At 38.4% G+C, this 13268-nt stretch overlaps 1 protein-coding gene across 1 annotated transcript; it reads right to left on the reverse strand.

The window, feature by feature from the left end:
• Positions 1–725: 725 nt before the first annotated feature.
• On the reverse strand, positions 726–1501 carry atoh1b (atonal bHLH transcription factor 1b). The gene has a single exon (XM_041989745.1). It carries the CDS (start codon positions 1499–1501, stop codon positions 734–736), a length of 768 nt encoding a protein of 255 aa, XP_041845679.1. The 3' UTR covers positions 726–733.
• Between the last annotated feature and the right edge of the window lie 11767 nt (positions 1502–13268).

Below are 13268 nucleotides of genomic sequence, written 5' to 3' on the forward strand. Positions count from 1 at the left end.
GGTGCTGTTTTGGTCTTATTGATGTCTAAATCTCAACAGTATGAAGAAGATAATTGTTTAAATACAAATTGTCATTGAACCAGGACATTTAGTGGTTGATTCATGGTTCAGATACTTTTTTTTATTTAAGTAATCACCTTGTTACAGCATGTTGTGTAATAAATACTTGAACATTGAAAAGTTTTACATATGCATTCAAAAGTTTATAGAAAATCAAATTAAGATCACTTGTAAAGGTTATAGTGCATTTTAGGTACATTCTGACATCATATAAAGAGCTGAATATCTCTAACTGGTAGTGTCTAAATCAGCAGCTGTGATTTGGTGTGAATATGTTCTTTTGATAGAGATACATATAAAATAACTTAAAATGAACACTCATGTCTTAAGTAAATCTTTATTATACCAAAACATTCCTCATAAAATACCCCTGATCTATTTATAAATAGAAAAATACTTGTTTTTTCATTAGAAATAAAATCTAAAATCCAACTAATGACACAGGAAATGCCAGTAGTTATTGTTCAGGACCTTAAAGTGCATACAAAGGCCTATAGAAGTTCATTTGGGCATCAGAAAGAAAACATGAAGATCTCTGATGATGCAGTTGAGTTTTTCTCTTCCATCAGGCAGAGCAACAACTAAACTATCAATGAAGAACAAGGAATATGCGTGGAACTTTCTCGCATGTCTGTTGTCTGCTCTCATAAACACCTGGGGGAGCAGTTAGAGGTCAGTGGTAATCGTTCTCTGTCAGCTGTCTCCCACTCTGACCGTCCTCCATGTCGCTGAGATGCGAGGATTCTCCATCACTGCAGTGAGAGGAAACCCCTGATTTATTTGACTCCGAGTCAGATGTAGCTCCGAGTATAATCAGCTGATTGATAGAAGCGGATGGGTCTCGTGGATGCTGCTCTGTGGTCAGCAGGGTGGGGGGCTGCGCGGTGGTTGCTGGCCGGAAGGAGTGCACCAGGCTCCTCCTGGAGGTCTTCTCCACCGACCCTGAACGAGGACTCCTGCACTCTGGGTGAACTACACCGGCAAGGAGCTCGGATAACTCTGTGATGTAAATCTGCGCCATTTGCAGGGTGTCATATTTGGACAACTTTTTCTCGTTTTCCAGGGACGGGATAACACTCCGCAGCTCATCAAAAGCTTTGTTTAGGCCATGCATCCTCCTCCTCTCCCTGGCGTTGGCTGCTACGCGCCTGTGTCTCTGAGGGCCGAAGTTGCTCGTCTTGCCTCCATCAGTTACCTTAGCGGGGTCCGTGTCTGTGACGCTCGCAGTAGACACGCTCTCGTGGAGTTTACTCATTGGCACAAGTTCCTCCAGTGAGATCCCTGCGTCAGCAGCTGCGTGCGCTTCTCTCCTTGAGAACGCACGGATTGAATTCGCCGAAATCCAAGTTTTGGAGTTGATGTGAGCCAAGCTGCGCTGCTGCAGCAGGGCGAAGTCTTCTGGATACTCTGGCCAGCTGGAAAGCTGCGCTTTTGCGGCCATCGCTCTGAAGGCCCGTAGTCGTGCACTGCAGGAAAAGGTCGCACACAAGACTTTGGCTGATGTCTTCGTCTCTGAAGCGGTTTGAATTGCGCCAACAATTTATAGAGCCTCCCCTCAGTCACCTTGCTGTCACTCCCAGCCCTCCACCAGCTCTGACAGCCCTGCAGCCTCAGGAGGCAGCAGCCTCTGACCCTGTCAAAGAACAATTAGACAAAGCTCGACTTTTTTTTCTCTCCTATTGTGCATTGTAACTCAATCACGACCTTGTTGCTATCCTCACACACAGGGGAATCTAAATATTAATCATTTAAAAGCGTGGTGTGAATTGCATGTTTGAACTACTTTGGGGGAAAGAAGTTGATGTTGTTATAGACCTGGTTGGTTAACAATTTCCATAAATAAATAAGATAATCACACAACCCTTCCAAAAGACTTAATATTGTATCAAGTATGAGTATGAGCTGACGGTTTTCTGAGCTTTTCCCCTTAACTTGATTTATTTACTTAGGTTATTCTTGAGAGAATATGTCCGCGCAGGTGGAAAATGAAGTTTAAGCGTATTCTCATCAGCAAACTAACTGACTCCTTAATTGGCTCTGACCCTCAGAGATCTGGCAGCGAGCCAGAAGCACAAGTTTGTTCTCAAACAGTAAAATATGACCAATCTTTCCCTGATTATTTGCAGAAGAATAATAAAACGGACAGGTGGGAGACAAGGCTTGAGACACACCTGTCTATAGAAGAGCCATGATACTGATAAGTTGTCTCACGGCAAGTAGTCATTTAGCAAGAAGGAGGAGAACAAGGATATGAGGGGGGGCAGAAGCCCTAGATGACTCATGCGTCATTGTTATTGTTGATGTAGTCTGAGACTAAATGAAGTAAAAAATAAATGATTGGCTACAAATTTTCGTTATAGTCACGTGGCCTTTGCACCGTGCCTATCAGCTGGTGTCCCTTGGCACCTCACACGAGCCGCACACCTCTGGTGCAGACAGTGGCCCCCACGTCTCCCATATGCTGCCCACGACAACAAACCGAGCTTTAAGACTGACACTCAAGAGCTAATCACTCATTAGGGCGTCAATTACAGGAGAGGAGCAACTTCAGCACCCAGCGCAGATCTGTCCGCTGGGAGATCTGAGATGCTGCCCCCACTTCATCCCACCTCTTCCTAGTGTCTCTAAGTTTATGTGTGTTTGTATGTGTGGGAGACAGTCGGGGTCGAGCACTGGTAAAGAAAATCACCGTGACCTGCCTCGCCGCCAGCAGTTTAATGAGGCCTGGTCTTACTTGAATAAATCGGCACGTTCTTCGTCCCGGGGTGTCCATTCAGTTTCTTTTTTTTTCTTTTTTTTCTTTTTTTTTTGTAGGCTGCATGAATATTTCATTCCTTCAACTCCACTGCCAGCGCAACAGCCTGTAACCCTGCGTGCAGGCTTTAAAAATGCGGCTACACTTCCCATCTGGTGCGGGGCGTGAGCGGAGGAGTGGCAGCGGACGGCGAGGTGGTGTGAGGAACATTTCTGAGGTCAACTTCTATCCACCCTCCGACAGACAGGCTGAGTGGGAAGGGGGCCAGACTTTAGTCTAGGCTACTTGAGTAAATATATTGTTTGTCAGCACACAGTGCGCATCATTAAGTCATACAAGAAAGTTGGAAACATGCAACGAACATCAGCATCCCAGAAATTTTACTCTGAGAATGTCTATAAGGTTAAATTATATCAAATAAAAATAAAAACACTTCTAATTATTATTAATTTTAATTAAGTTTACATTAGTGCCACTCAGTAAAGTTGCACAATAAATAAATCAATAAATAAATCGATCCTTTCCAACATTTACAATGTTGCTGAGACATAACTCAGCTGGTAAACTAAAGGTGCAGTGTGTAACACAATGAAAGGTCAATGAAAGAAAATGTAGTATATCATTAAAAACTGTGTTTATATTGGTACGTTCCTAAAATAATTATGTTTTTTATTTTCTTGGAATGAGCCATTTATTCCTATATTTGCCAAAGCTGCCATATTTGTGTCACCATTTTTATAAATGTGTCTCTAACTCTGTAAGTGAAGTAAGAACCCCCTGAGATTTAAAACTATAGTACTTTGATTGATAGATAATACTGTAGAGAAACCGCTGAATAAGAAATGCCTTAAAAGGCACACAGTGGAATACAGTTTTCTGTAGTGTAGTCATCGCTGCACCTGCAGCCACTGGATCTACTTGCAGATGAAAACATGTTTATGTCTGAAAGAATGTTTTTCTCAGAATGATTTCCAATGCTTTTTAGCGAAAGCAGGGGTCAACAAATTATCTCTTCTGGCAAACATCATTAATAATGCTATTACCACATAGCAAACCAACTTGGTTGCACAAATTGGCTCCACAATTTCACAACTGAGTTTACTGCCAATAGTTTCACAATCTCCCACCAACTTGGCAACCATAGAACCGTAGATGAGCTGCCCCGTGACGTTTGTGATGGAACCTGGCATCTGTCCCAGCACTTTATTTCCTGACCCTTAATTACTCAAATCCTGATCAGCCAACCACAGCGGCACCTGCTTGTGTCAACAAGAGGTTCCACAACTGCTGTTCAGCTGGTACTAACCACCTAAGTGGCTATATTCACTATAGGTAGTCAGAGGTGGACAGTACAAATGCCACCAGATTTGTTTGTTCAGTTTGATCTGTTTTCCTATTTCTTCTCATTTGTGTTTCTTATAGGCTATAGAAGATATTGAGAGTAATTTCAATTATAAAACACTGTGACTGTTTATATTGCTGGTAGGCTAAATTAAACATTCTTAATATTTCTCAAGGGGGACCTTCAAACCCTCTCAGTTACACCCCTGTGGAGTTACAGAGACTTCAAGCAATCTATAATTAATTCAACACTTTTTTTTTAAAGGGGCTTTTGTTTGAGGTGTCCTGTTTCTGTTTTTAGTTAATACATCATAGAAATAACCATATTATAGCTTCAATTTCTACTCTAACACTATGTAACAGGTGACTAATTTCATAAAGATTTTAATGGAGGTTAACTTGGAAATATTGGCAACGTGGCAGCCTACTTAATTAGACAGTGATAAACTAATTTTTAAAGTTCCAGAATATACTTTAATAACATGCTGTTTTCAGGAACTATCTCGCAATCATGAACCTATAAAGTCATCTGCTCTCCATTCTTACTTTGAGCCCACAGCATCCCACCCTGCATAAGCTATATAGATCAGTAATATAAAAAAGCAGGGAGAAAAACTCAGCTTTGACACTGAGGACACCCTTAGTCAGCTTTCGTTTTGTTTTGTGTTTGACTTACGTTTCCTTACAAAAGACAGTTTAAAAATGTTCACACATCGTGCATCAGGAACAGAGAACCTCTTGATGTTGGAAACAGTCCACAGTCTATAATTATTCTCTCCCACCCGAAGCTACGGAGGTGGTTCTACTGTGCACAGAGAGAAAGCTTAATGCTCGGGTTTCAGACACAAATTAGGGCAATTAGCGGCCTCATTAATTTGAGAAGAAGGAAGTAATATTCTCGTTACAGAAACGGTTCATTAAGTTAATGTTATCTGTAGCAGAGGGCTAATTGATGAACTTAGAAAAGGATGGTAAGGAGAGGATATGACTTTTATTATTATTATTATTATTATTATTATTGTATCATATGGGCCATGCTGAACAGACAACGTAATCATGGAACTCTCCAGTGTCACCGGGGCGCGCGCGAGTAACTTTGTGTTTGCGGCGCGGAAGGAAATGTCGCGATACTTGACGCCGGTGCAGACTGGGGCAGATCATTAACCACAAAGGACAAAACAAAGCAGCTCCAGTTCAGCCAGAACCGCTCCAGTAATCACAAGGGTTAGTCTACCAGATACCTTTTACATGACACGTGCCTGACGTTTTTAACGTAAACAGTCAATTATGCATACTTTGATCACTTTGAGCTTTGATATTTTTTTTTTCTTTTTCTTGTTTTACGGTTGTCAATAATAACGACATGTTATATACAAAATGCATGGGGTATAGTCATTACTACACAGAATAAAAATTGTTAATATTTTTAGATTTTGAATGAATCTTTTTAATCACGAACCTTGCAGAAATACAGTTTGGATTATAAAGAAAAAATCACATACAATTTAGTTTTAAGTTTCGGAACTTTTTATTTTTATTTTTCATTTTCATGTCTGTTCTGCACCTCATGTTGGCTGTTTTCTTTTTCTTAAATATATATGTAGTTTGGTAATTAGACCAAAGGAATTCTGGATCTGGATCTACATACAGTTCACTAAATTTGAAATGCAAAACTTGAACTTTTTATTGTGTTATATTAATAATCAATTATCATTATCTTTTACCAACAATGCATGGCATGGCACATGAAGCAGACTCTAAGGTGTAGTGTATTCACCATTACAGAGTGCATTATACTGTGGTAGTCTGATCTTAGCACTTCTTTCAGGACATCATTTAGTAAAAAAAAAACAACAACAAAAAAAAAAATCCTTTTTGTATTTTTTCTAAGTGATCCAACTGGTAGATTATTCTTCAACGGCATGTTTTAATGGGCCATCCTTAGGCTCATTCCAACATTAAAACTTCCAGCATGAGAACATGTAATGTAGTTTTGAGTTGAGTGTGTTTTTTCATGTACCAGCACACCATATGGCAGATAGGCAAACGTGGAGTAGGTTGTAAAGACCCAGTCCATCAAAAGAAGAAGAAAGGCTTCCAGACACTTGAGCATCAGGGACTCTGAAAGCTGTCAGCGGTGGATAGACATTGATTATCCATTATACACTGAATGGGTGGGCAGCCTTTTGTGCTTGTAATAACATTGTTATATGAGTTTTTGATGGGCAGACATGCACAAGTGAACTAAAACATCTTTGTCCAAATCCATTTTTATCATGAAGAATTTTACCAAACTATATCGGTTAGCACATCATAAAAGTTACTATTTTGTTTTCATATATCTTTTTGCAGAATTTTTCATATAATGGAACCAGGAATTACACCACTTTTTTGTCTTTTGTTTAAAAAAAACTTTACTTTTATTCACACTGTCAGAGAGGTGTAGATACAATCTGGTGATTTTGGAGAACTTGTTTTTGGTGTTTCAGTATTAGAAGATTACTTTGTTAAGTGTTAGTAATACTTTTGCCCTTCACATTTCTAAGAGAAGTGGACAAATGAGTGATTGTGAGCTAACTGGCTTCTGGACACAGACACACAGAGCAACTGCAAACAGTGTCAATACTTTATGAGTCTCTTTGAGGCTGATATATGTCTCTGTGGTCTGTTTGCAGTGGTTTTCTATGTTTGTGTACATTGTATGTATTTTTAATATGTTTGTGTTTCCTTTTTGTTGTTCTGATTCTTTTTCTGGTTATTTTAATTTCTTTGTAGTTTGTTTTGAAACCAATTGTCATCATTATGAGCCATTTTGAGTTAAATATTTAGTTTTTTATTGGTTTAATTTAGTCTTTAATGTCATTTCAAGTATTCTTTAAGTTTGTTGTTGTCAGTTTGTGTCTCTTTGTTGTTGTTTTGTATCATTTTCAGTTTGTTTGAAGTTGTTTCATGTAATCTTGTTGCTGTTTTTCATCCTTTTGGAGTCTCTGTGGTTATTAGGAATATTTGCAAATTAAGCATTGCTCTTTTTTTGTAATTTTGAATAATTTTGCAGTTTTTTTTAAGTATTTAAAGCCTTTTATTCGTTTTGAACCATTTGCATAGTTTACCATTGTTCTTTGTCTCTATGTGGTAATTTGACTGAATCAGATCGAGGGGTTCCTTGCCTCCTTGGTCCACTGATCTTTGCTATGTAGCTCACTGAATTATCATTTAATTCTCTATCCCACAGTTGTGGGAGCATTAGAAATATTTCTAATCAAATGGTGTTAAAAACAGAATGACTGTAAGTATGAGTTTTCCACTACTATAAGTACGTATTTATGTGCTTTAATTTTTTTTAGTATTGCTTACAAATATGAACAAAAAGGTACTTGATAACAGAACAGTGTAATAGGTCATGTCCTGAGATATTTTACTGGTATCAAATCCTCAAATAGTGTGTGTTAATACAAAAACATGAATGATTTAGGGCAATAAGGCAAACATCAAGTGGTGTAATATCTCCAGGTACCACCAGATGGAGACATACCACAGACATTTATGACATGAATGAACTCAAGTAAGGGTGGGTTCATTATTCAGTCAGAGGAACACCAAAACACATTTACAAGCTGCCAGTCAGGCAAAAATTCTGCAGGAGATAGACAGCTGAAGGAGATATATCATGTGGATTCAGTGACAGTTAGGAATCAGAAACTGTGAGGGTAGAAATGTGTCTCATCACACGTACCTGCCCCCCAAAATGTGATCATATCCTCAGAAAACAAAAGAAAGCTTTCTTCATTATGATTCAAGGGAGATAATCATTGTGTTTTCATCTCATATAAATCATCAAGAACAAGTGGAACAACTGGATGAGAAGTGCAGCTGGAAAGTGATGTGCAGCCATCAGTAGAGAGCAGTAGTGCTCTGCGTTGTAAGCTGACCGGGGCAGCATGCCTGCTCGTCAGTTAAGACGAGCAATACTTTGTCCACTGACCTCTCTGACCTTGCAGACTGAATTAAAAGTGTTGCGCGAAGTGAGAGCTGTTATGAAGTCATGTGGCCATCTCAGAATAACGGCCGGCTGTTTTCACTAAGTGATCCTGTAAAAGTGCATGACCTTCAGTGACTTTACTGTGTGTGGAGACAGTGCAATGCGCTGGAAATCACGATGGATTGCTTGCAGCTTCCTTGTCATGCTTTTGATATTATCTCTCTACTTGTCTACAAGCAGAAATATTTAGAAATCAAGCAATTTTCACAAGTTTAAATGGGTATGTCCACATTGATAAGGGAGCTGGGTAATATGAGAAGTTGGCCTCAGTGTTTACAAAAGAAAAAAAAAAAAAAAGAGAGAGAGAGATTAACAATTATATATTTCATGATCACAGTTAGAGGGTTAGTTCAGCTAGATTATTTCATTTGATGGACAGTGACAGCCACAGCCAACTGCAATTATAATCATGCAATCCTTCTAATTTGGCAGTAAAGATTATTCATCAACCTTCGATATGGATTTTCTATGGTCAATAAATGTAATTGGATTGGAAATCACTAATGTTTTCATCTGACAGCTAAGGGGATGTCAGATTCTGCGGCCTTCATGTTTGTATTAATAGTTTAGAATTATGACTTTATGAGTAATTCATCCACTGTGCACATAAGCCAGAAAAACAAAGGAAGTGAGTGATGGAAACAGAAAAAGCTTTGAACTTTGAGTCCAACTATGTGAGGGGGTCTGTTTAAATAACCTTCATTATGAAAAGAGCAGTATACTGCACCTGCTAGCTAATTGTTCCCATGCTGATGATCTGGAGGGGTGTGATCTCTCCTTTTAAAGTATTGCCTTCATATGCGGGGGTGTGATTTAGGGGTGGCAAAGACTGAGAAATGCAGGAAGGTAAGCGTGAGACTGCTGGTGGTGAAGAGCATCTTAATCCGAGCAGAGCTGATTTGCAGTTATAATCCCTCAGTGATTTCCATCTATAATGTGAGCTGGTGAGGATGCCAAAGGATTTGTAAAGGTGGCCATGACTCTTGCGGTACCCAATGTCCATCCTTACTGCCATCTTCTTGGTCAAGATAAAATGCTGGTGTCATTAATGAGCCTGTATCCACTACATGATGCATACTGAGGCTAAACTGAATGGAAATCATTAGTACCTTGTCTTTCATTGATATCTAGAGCCTGCAAAGTGCATGTGAAGGTACCCTGGGAACTTTTCATATAGTGTGTTGGCAATTTGAGGCATTGAGCAGAGATGGATGAGACTGGCAAGCAGAGGTGAGGGGTGAGTCAGAGAGAAATAGGGGGAGATTTGTAGGAGCCAGGGTGTGGAAGTGGAAGGAGCTGTTGCTTAGGATGAGAGGTGTAAAGGATGTGTTATTCCTCTGATAGCTCAATCACATGCACGCATGAGCGTTTCTACCCTAGTTGATCATATACTGTTGTCAGTGAATCAGATCAAATTCTTGGGCAGCACATTTTCCTTTTACTTTAAAGTGGACTTGACATGATCATTTCCAGTCATTAAATTCTTTATCTCGGGTAGGTTTTGATTAGCTTTGTACCCATTACTTAAAATAGGTTGTAATTTTCTCTAAATGAGGGCAAACTTTCTCTTTGGGCATTGTCTTCTGATTGGTCAAATTACTGGTGGTAGTGATGGAGACTCATGAATGAGCACAACCTTTCAGGAAGTTACCACAGCTCATAAATGAGGGGAAACTTTTCACAAACATGCTGTTTTCAAGCATAAAAACACTTCAAATCCAGCCATATAATCAAGCCAGAATCAGGGCTACAATATGAAGGTGAGCAGCACTGCAGACCGCTACAACAAAAATTACAGCAGGATGTCTCCTTTTTGTAAATGTGCTCATTACTTGCAATTCTGCAACATTATGGATTTTGCTGTTTTTCAGTTCCCCACTCTATATATTTTTCTGTATACTCCCGTGGTAATAGGTGCAGATGTGGGAAGTGTGTTAAAATGCCAACTGAGGCAGAAAACATCTGCAGCCTTGAACTAGAAAAGGTAATTATGTTAATGCCTCCTTCGCTGCCTTTTTACTCTGTGTACCCATGATGTTTGTAAAATCCATTCATAGACCTAATGCCAACACAACACAGATATCTGAAACAGATTTTATTTACTGCTTCAGGTTCAGGCTCATGCCCCTTTCATGTTGGAACAGCCTCAACTTTTAGCTTCAGCCTCCCTGCAAAGTCAACGTTGTACTGGACCTCGTTCATAAAACAACTGCCTAAGTGTAGCAAAAAAATCCAAAATTTTCATAATTAGGCTGCTGACCAGGGAAAACAAAATACTTCCTGTGATTCAAGATAGCCAAGTCTTAAGGACAGCTAACAATTGCCAACCTGCTCTCACAACCACAACCCCCTTTTTCTTATAGACATCTTTGAGTCAAACACTGCCTGAAGACTTTAACCTGACAAGATAATTTGGGTACCATGATGTACTTACCAGGTTTTTAAAAAAGTCGTCGTGAAAGCAAGTGTTTGGGGCTATTGAATAAATCAAGTTCATTAAAAAACTAAAATATTCATACATAAAAAAGCTTTGTGTGATGTTTAAGGTGATAATACATTGTTTTAATTCTGCAGATAAGTCAAAACACATGGAAAAACATGTCAGGGTTAGTTTATGGATGTTTTAATTATTTATTCTCAAATAGTATTTACTGGGTCAGAGTCTTGCTGCACTTAAATTTGAGGTAGCTAACTGGCCAAATTTCATTTATATGATTGAATCAGCTGGAGACGGATGGTTAATTACAGGAAAGACCCCGCTAGCTTTAGTACAGATTCTGTATAGACTTAACTAACTAAGCAAAATTCAAATGAATTCCCTGAATATTTTACACTCCACCACTGTGGCTGGCAACAAACATGTTGAAAATTTAGCAAACCTATGTTGTTTTCTCTGTATAAATACATTATAAAAATTGTATGGCTCCAAGGACAGTTTAATGTCATCTTTAGGATACTTTTGAAGAAACTCATGAAATAACCAACATAGTTGATCTTTTTGCTTTCATTTAAAAAAAGGCTTTTGGCCACACATTCTTTTAAAGAGGTCATGTTTCGCTGTTAGGGTTTTTTCCACCTTTTTTCTTAATTGTGTGATGCAGCTTTTTAAGTAAAGAAATGTTTTGTCACAGATAAAAAATAGTTGGTGGGCATGAGAGGTGTGTGAATATCACTGCTCTTCTGGTTTGTTATCCAGGTTTTTTTTCCTTAACTTAATGACATCACAATGTAACATATTAGCATAATGCTTCATTAATGGCTAAGTATGAGCAGCTGTCATGCAGTTTCCATTTTTAATCAATTAACTGACCAATCAGAGCTGACCAAGCCTTTCGATATGAGGGTGGTAAAGAGACTGGAGCTCAAGCATTGATTGTAGATAGACGGTAACAAGAGCTTTTATAGAAATGTTGAACTTGTTGATGAGCATAAATCAGGTTATTTAATGTTTTGATTTTCATACTATTAAACAGGTTGTAAATTGTAAGTTTTACATGTATTAGTAGGTGAATGTTTTTTAAATAAATACATTTATTTGGACTGAACTTATGTCACAATGCCAAGACACATCATAGTGTAGCTTTTAAACTGTAGGTTTTATATTTTCTGAATGTCATTATAGGCAAACTTTGTCTGTATTAACAATCAAACTAGTTGTGTGATTTGAGAAAGAAGACAGATCTCTTCATGTAACATGACAAACTAGATAAAAACACAAGTAAAACAAACAAAAAAAAAAGAACAAACAAATCCAACACTGATACAAGATTCAATACATAAAGTTTGAAAAGAGTCCAGTAAACCAGCAGAGCGGAAACAAAGCAGTGCTGTGGTTCTTTTGTTTTCTTGCTTTGGGTAAAGCTTGATTTCCCCCACACACTCACTCATTCTCCCAAACATGCTTGAGGAAAAGTCTGCAAGTTTCTAAGACAAAAAAAAAAAAAAAAAAAAAAAAAAAGTCCTGCTCTACTGTAGGCTTGACTGTGACAACCATTGTGTGGTTAGAAAGAAACCCAGAGCTGGGTTGCAACCCTGCAAAGAATAAAGAATTGCTATTAAGGAAAGAAAGAAACGTAAGACCAGGGAGGTGTTGCTGAAAGGAGGCGGGGTGCCCAACATGCCTGGCATCCCAAGGTCAGGAGCAAAGCCCTCCGGCGGGAAGTGCTGTGAGGAATGGCAATGTCATTCAGAAACCTCCCTCACCTCACTGGCCCTGTCAATTTGCCAACAATAATTAATCTCTCTCTGGTTAAATATAAAGATTGTAAATCACAGCATGAACCAGCACCATCGGGGGGCCTTCATCTGTCAGCTACATACCTCAGCCTTTTGTAAGCAAAGCACTGGCTGAGGCAGGACACCTACTGGTCTACCTCATCATTTCTTTCACATGGAGCTGTCCTGTAGAGGATCATCAAGTCACTTGCATGAGAAATTGCTATCCTAAAAACTCACATCTTTACCACCTTCCACTCCAATTTATTCATGATTCATGAATAAATTTAAGTTAAATTGGATCTACTTTTTCATAGAGTAGATCAACTATAACACTTATAATGACCACCCTTAATTTGTCAGTGTAGAGTTACTTGCATTAGTCATCAAGGCTTGACATGATAATTTAAGTTTTCTCATTTGCTAAGGAGCACTGCTTTTTAACTCCTGATTTAATTCTACTTAGAACTACAAACCTGATGACTTGTTAACAAAAAAAAAAATAAGTATACTTATACACTATAAGTAAATGTAAAAGAAAAATGCTGTTAGGGTTTGATATTTCAATAAACTATCAAATCCACTTTTCTAAATATATAATACTTGTTGGGTGTCTTTGTCTTCCCAATGAATTAAAGAGAAATTTTAGGCCAAGAAAATAATAACCAGATATGTTTTCCCCACAATCTACTAGCTGAAAACATTTTCTGTGTTAAAAAACCTTAAAACCAATTAAACACAACTGATAAGCGATTTATAAAGAATTCTTATTAATGTAACTTGATAATTGATGTTCTTTAGTGACTGGTAAGTAAATGAGCAGTTTCTCTTCCTTAAATCTACAATAAATCAGGGCAG

The sequence above is a fragment of the Melanotaenia boesemani genome, chromosome 7, assembly GCF_017639745.1.
Source record: "Melanotaenia boesemani isolate fMelBoe1 chromosome 7, fMelBoe1.pri, whole genome shotgun sequence".
Lineage (NCBI taxonomy): Eukaryota > Metazoa > Chordata > Actinopteri > Atheriniformes > Melanotaeniidae > Melanotaenia > Melanotaenia boesemani.

Excerpts from the sequence above, each read along its gene's own strand:
- atoh1b (XM_041989745.1), bottom strand. The coding sequence starts at position 1,501 with ATGGCCGCAAAAGCGCAGCTTTCCAGCTGGCCAGAGTATCCAGAAGAC.